Source organism: Archocentrus centrarchus, chromosome 7 (genome assembly GCF_007364275.1).
Source record: "Archocentrus centrarchus isolate MPI-CPG fArcCen1 chromosome 7, fArcCen1, whole genome shotgun sequence".
NCBI lineage: Eukaryota > Metazoa > Chordata > Actinopteri > Cichliformes > Cichlidae > Archocentrus > Archocentrus centrarchus.
Genome location: NC_044352.1, coordinates 10,281,663 through 10,288,095, shown reverse-complemented (window position 1 = coordinate 10,288,095; position 6,433 = coordinate 10,281,663). Strand labels below are relative to the sequence as shown.

The window sequence follows — 6,433 nt, the reverse complement described above, 5'->3', positions numbered from 1 at the left end:
TTGTGTTTTGTTCTAATGCACCTTTGCAAACCAAAGTTGTGCTGCCATGTTCTTTTAAGACAGAAGAGGCTTTCTCCAGTCAACCCTTCTAAACAAGCTGTACTTGTTCAGTCTTTTTTTGATTGTACTTTAACATTTAACATGCTAACCGAGGCCTGTAGAGTCTGAAATGTAGCTCTTTTTTTTTTTTTGCAGTTTCTCCAAACATTGCACAGTCTGACCTTGGATTGAATTTGCTGGGACGCCCACTCCTGGAAAGATTGGCAAGTGTCTTGAATGTTTTCCACTTGTGAATAATCTTTCTCACTGTAGAATGATGGACTTCGAATTGTTTGGAAATGATCTTATACCCCATTCCAGATTGATGGGCAGTAACAATTGCTTCTCTAAGCTCATTACTGATATCATTCCTTCTTGGCATAGTGTTAGAGTGCACCTGAATGCTCCAAACCAGCAAACTAAACTAAACCTCTGCTTCTATAGTGGTGCTCCACTCGCTGATGCTCAGTTAATCAAGTGCATTTGATTAGCAGCACCTGGCTGCTACTTACCATCTTAATTCCTATGGAAGCAGCAAGGGTGTACTTAATTCTTCACAGGACTGCATAGTCATGTGAAAGCTTTCTTTTCATGATTGTATATTTTGTGAGTAAATGAGCATCAAGTCTTTTAGATCTACTCATTTCATTCAAGTTAAATTGACTGTAAATACAGTGTGCTCGCCACCATATTGTCTTGTCTTAGCCTCGTGTATGAGCACAATTCATCTATGTGGATTGAATATGCTGTGGTTATTGCATGATAAGGCTGCTTGTTTTCTACATTAAAAACAGTTAAAAGCAGGTTGCTTTAGTATTTTGGTTTTGTGTATCACTTAGCATTTTCTGTTTGGTTTTGTTGTTCTTATGTTTTTTGTTGTTGTTATCTTAGTTTTTTTTTTTTGTTGTTTTTTTTATTCCTAGGTATAGTTTTTAGTTTCTGTTTTATATTCTGTATTATTACAATTACGACCTTAATTCTTCTTCATGACATAGATTCAAAAAGGTTCTGAAAACATTCCTCAGAGATTTTGGTTCATATTGGCACTATAGCAGATTTGTTGGCTATACATCCATGAAACTCCACCACATCCCAGAGGTGCTCCATTAGATTGAGATCTGGTGACTGTGGAGTAGAGTGAGCTCAATGTGATATTCAAGAAAACAGTTTATTATCTGATCTTTGTGATGGCATGTTATCCAGCTTAAAGCAGAATTCAGAAGATGGGTATACTGTGGTCATAAAAGGATTGACATGGTCAGCAACAATACTCATGTACTGGCATTTAAAACATCCCCCACACCATTACACTACCAACAGTAGCCTCCACGATTCATACAAGGCAGGATGGATCCATGCTTTCATGTTGTTTACTCCAAATTCTGACCCGACAATAGAAATGTTGCGGCAGAAATCGATACTCCTCACAGCAGGCAACATTTTTCCAATCTTGGTAAGCCCATGTGAACTGTAGCCAGTTTTCTGTTGTTAGCTGACAGGAGTGGCGCCCAGTGTGGTCTCCTACTGATGTAGCCCATCTGCTTCAAGGTTTGACAAGTTGTCCATTCAGAGCTGCTCTTCTGCATACCTTGGTTGTAGCAAGTGGTTATTTGAGTTATTGTTTCTTTCTGTCATCTTGAAGCAGTCTTGCCATTCTCCTCTGAACTCTGACTTCAACATGGCATTTTCTCCCAGAGAACTGCTCGCTGGATATTTTCTCTTTTTCAGACCATTCTCTGTAAAGCCTAGAGATGGTTTTGTGAGAAAATCCCCGTAGATCGGCAGTTTCTGCAATACTCAGACCAACCAGTCTGGCAGTAACAACCATGCCACGTTCAACTTACAGTAAATCACCTTTTTTACCCATTCTGATGCTCGGTTTGAACTTCAGCAGGTTGTCTTGGCCATGTCTACATTGCTAAATCCACTGACTTACTGCCATGTGATTGGCTGATATTCACATTAATGAGCAGTTAAACAGATGTATCTAATAAAGTGGCTGGTGACCATATGCTGCAAGTCTTAGGTCTTTTAACACTGGTTCTTTGGTTCTTTTCTACCTTATTTATTCTCGTGAAGATAGAGTTTTTGTGTTTCCTTGTAGTTTTGGAGTCTATCCTCTCCAGTATCCCTTTGTATTTTGTCTCTATATTTAGTTTGATTTTCTTAATTTCTGTTCTACATTGATAGGTAACTGTGTCTTGCTTCTGCTGTTTGTGTATAAATAGTCCTGCCTTGCTCTTTCTTTTGTTGGATCATTTGTTGTTTCTCTGAAGTTCCCCACATAAGTTTCCTTGTTAGTTCTTGTTTCTCTAGAGTTTTTTTCCCCTCACCTCATGTTTCATTATGGACTTTTATTATCAGAATTTGTAATAAAGCTCACTTGTTTTACAGCAAGTTTTTGAGTCTGCGTTTGGGACCACTTGTGAACTGAAACCTGAAACTTATAAACTTCTCCCCTTTGACTTTCATCATTACTTATATTCCCCTTTATCTGGTAGCAACAATTCAGCTTATTTTGAATATTTAGTGGCGAGGTGTGTTTTAATGCACACAGAAACCACACACACACAGGTCACTTCACTGCAAGGACACTTTAATGTATCAGAAGCAATAAATATTCACATCTCAATTCTCTATTCTTTCAGTACACATAGATAGTACATACACAGAAAAAAACAAAATCATTTGCTTAAAATAATATCCATAAGTGCGCTGACATATAAACTTTTTTTAGGCTTTAAATCATGTTAATTCATTCTCTCACCTTTAGTCTGAAATGATAAGAAAAGAAAAAGTTGATATTCCTTTTGACCAACATATCTTATCCCTGTTTTTTTCTGTACATACTTAGTGGCACTCACATGCACGCACCTGAATACAGAATGGGAGCAGTTCATCCCATAGTTATGATAAGAAGCCTATGTATATTATAATATGTACATTCAGATTTATACAGTACAATCTATTCAATAAGTGCAGATATATTCATGCAAATAGAGTCAAAAAGGACACCATAAAAAGAAAAGAATAGCCAACACATACTTATAAAATCTTCATTTAATACTCCTGACTCTCTCCAAACCTTCTTAAAATCCTTTTGATGATTTAGATCATCAAGAAATTTGGCATATTCTTCCTGTAGCTTATTTCATCTGCATTTTTATATTTTCCTCACTCATATATTCTTCATATATTCTCTTCTGAATCTGATTATATATGTAGTTTTCCTCTGTAATCAGTGGCACTGAAGGTAAACTACATCAGTGCTCATGTTTATCTTCAAAATCTGCAGTAGCAAAAAGGAATAACACTAATACGAGGCCCACAGAGAGAAAAAAAAAAAAGGAACAGGAAATGCAGTATGCACCTGTAGGCTATTTTACATTCTTGATTCTTGTTATGGTTTCAAACAAGAAGCCCTCAGCAAGATGCCAAGGCATCAGAAAAATGATAGCAGAGATTTCTGAAAGTAGCAGGAGAGGGAGGATTAGAAGAAGGCCATTTCTGACTTAAGACATCACGTGTGCAAAACCACAAAACTTCATGTAAAAGCGTGCTTGTTTCAAAACAAAAAAACACACAATGAATAAATTTGATGACTACAAGGAAGTGGGCATATGTACCCTGGATGAAAATTTCACCAATTTCCACGACTGTCATTAAGCCTTTTAAAATACTGGGAGAGTCATAATAAATCAAAAAGGACACACTAACTCAGATTCATCCTATAAATTCAAGTTTTTGCTAGTCACATATTCAAGAATGTTGTGCCCCCTGTTTGCAAACACAACAGTAAAAAGATGAATATTGTAAATGTTCAAATCAATTTGAACAAAACTAAACCTCATTCGTTATCCTGAACAGTCAATAATACTAATCGTTAAGAGATGAGCTGAATAAAACCATGGTACTATGAAAATAAATCACACTTCACATATCTGATTACCCTCTAGTGGTTATGGCAAAGTGAGGGAATTTGTATGTGAATATACTCTCTAAAACCATGTACAAACATCTGCTGATATATTTACTCACTGATCAAAACAATTATTGGACAATATTCATCATACTCATGGCAGGTATATTATAATATCTATAAAACAGCAAGAAGCTTCATAAACATTCAAAATATATTATTATTTGTGTCATTGATTCCCATACCCCACGTTGCATTAGAAAGCCTGGTGACATCTGTTGACATATGAAAGACCAATAAGCAAAAGACTGTCAGAAAACTGTGCACTGGTTTTAGAAGTTTTAGACAAAGCAACATATCTGAGGTTTCCTTTTAGAAAAAAAGATGCCTGTCAGCAAAGCGTAACCTGCAAGAATGAACAGAGACATCATGAAGCCAAGTAAATTATTGCAAAGTCAAGGGGCAGTTTTAATGCCAAACTCCGCTGGAATACATTTGGTGTTTCAGTCTTTATTTACATGCCCATGTAAGCAGGTGGATACCTATGGTCTCCAGTTTCCCAGTGCCACATTATCGCATCTTTGTACTGTACATGTAAATAGTCTCATACAGACTCAAAGAGACTCCAAACAATTAAAACTGAGGCAATATACCTAGATACAGATTTAGTTTCATCTTAAATATATGGCTATAGACTTCTTTGATTGTGTGTGGAAATGTGTGGTATATGTGTTTGTGTAATGTTGCACGTGTGTTTCTGTTGGTGCAGGTTTCGAGGATATGTCCGCATGCCATTTAACTCTAATCGTGCCTGCTGTCTCCACCTACATATGTGGGAAACGGAGGTGAAAGTAACAGAGACGGAGCAAACTGCGTTTCCTCTTCTCAGTAGCGCTGCTGCTGTTACTTTCTGTCCTGGCAGACTTGGTTCTAGGCCTAGCTCTGCTCATCTCCTCCAATCTATCATTTGACCTTTGAACTCTGGAGCCCCACATCCTGCTCACACTACGGTACTTATCCGGTTGATAGGCTTGGATTTGGAGCTGCCCCCTGTACCGGTCGCTCCAGCCCCTGTCACCTGCGGCCCCTGCTGAGGCTGCCCGGGGTGCTGGGGGGGGTGAGGGGAGAGAGGTGTAAGAGGGGTAAGGGGGGACGAAGGGGGGGGTAAAGGGGAGTGTGGTGGGGGAGGGGGGATAGAAGAGAGAGGAGGGTACTGGGGCAGATACGGGCCGGCGGAGGCTGCGTGATGCGCATTGACGGTGGCGGATGGTAGATTGTGGGGCAGCGTGCCGAATATGAAGTGTGTTTGGTGGGTGCTGTGGCTGGCTGGGTGTGGTGTGTGCGCGTGTCCGGGGTGGGTTTGGGAGTGTGTGTGGGGGTGGGAGTGTGACAAGGTTAGTGGAGGTTTGGTACCAGGGCCGCCGGCCCCTCTGACAGAGTGTGTGGGCTGCGCGTGGTAGAGGGCGAACTGTTGGTTCTGGGAATGTTGGGAGAGAGGAGAAAGGGGTGGGGGACATCCCACTACCATGTTGGCATAACGACCCGGAAGCCCATGCTGGGATAGCTGGGAGAGATGGGCCAGCTGCGGGTGCTGGGCGAGCGGTGGGCCAAGCGGTGGACGACAGGGTAGAGGGCCTCTCTGTATAGTAAGAGGGGGCACTCCTGGCAAAGGAGGAGGGACAGTTTGGACGTGGTAGCGATGGTGATGGTAGTAAGGTGGAGGGGGCTGCACGATGGCCGCGTGACAGTACTGTGCGTGTAGTGCCTGGATTTTGGAAGCCCCCCCCTCCAACTGGCATAGAGATGAAGGGGAGTGAAGAGGGGGCCCTCCCGTAGTCGGTGGGGGTACAGGTGCGGGGTAGGGTGGCCCCGGTGGAATAAGGGGCCCTGGTGGTTTGGCGCGTTTGCTGCCAAAGAGGGAACCCAGGAAGGAACCGCTGTTGTTGTTGCTGCTCCCCCCAGGGCCGCTCCCCGCTCCTGTTCTCTCTGCACTGCTGGAGACTCCCCCAGCTCCTGTCCCAGCAGTGGTATGTTGCTGCCCCGGCCCACCCCCCACCCCCGTCCCGGGGCTCAGGATGGGGCGGTGAGGCCGGAAGTCTTCTGTTCCATAGCAGTCAGAAAGCACACCTGGCACTGCATAGCGCTGGTGAGGCTGTGGGCTGCTAATGATGGAGCCCTACGAAGATAAAGTATCATTGGGTTTCAGGAAAATCACTACAATACATCCCAATTCCTGCTTATTATCTCACACACACACACACAGGAAATACTTATATCTGGAGGTGGAAGACATGCCAGGGTAAATATGTACGCACATAAGTCATGCAAAAGGTGTCAGTCCAGGACACACACACATGCATGTACACGTACACACCATGTACACACTTTACTTGCTCAGGAAGATAACGCACCAGTCAGGGGGGAATGCAAATCTGAAGGTTACAGATCTAAATCTAGTCTTACACGGAGACTTAC

At 42.1% G+C, this 6,433-nt stretch overlaps 1 protein-coding gene across 2 annotated transcripts in view; it reads right to left on the bottom strand.

Moving 5' to 3' along the window:
• Window positions 1-2,672: 2,672 nt before the first annotated feature.
• The window catches only part of iqsec2b (IQ motif and Sec7 domain ArfGEF 2b), a 30,366-nt gene continuing 26,605 nt past the window's right edge, over window positions 2,673-6,433 (bottom strand). Inside the window, exon 14 of one of the 2 annotated variants that reach the window (XM_030733093.1) lies at window positions 2,673-6,134. In XM_030733093.1, the coding sequence (XP_030588953.1) occupies window positions 4,959-6,134 (1,176 nt within the window). In that variant the 3' untranslated portion in view covers window positions 2,673-4,958. The remainder of the gene's footprint in view (window positions 6,135-6,433) is intronic. The other variant, XM_030733092.1, reaches the window with a different exon arrangement.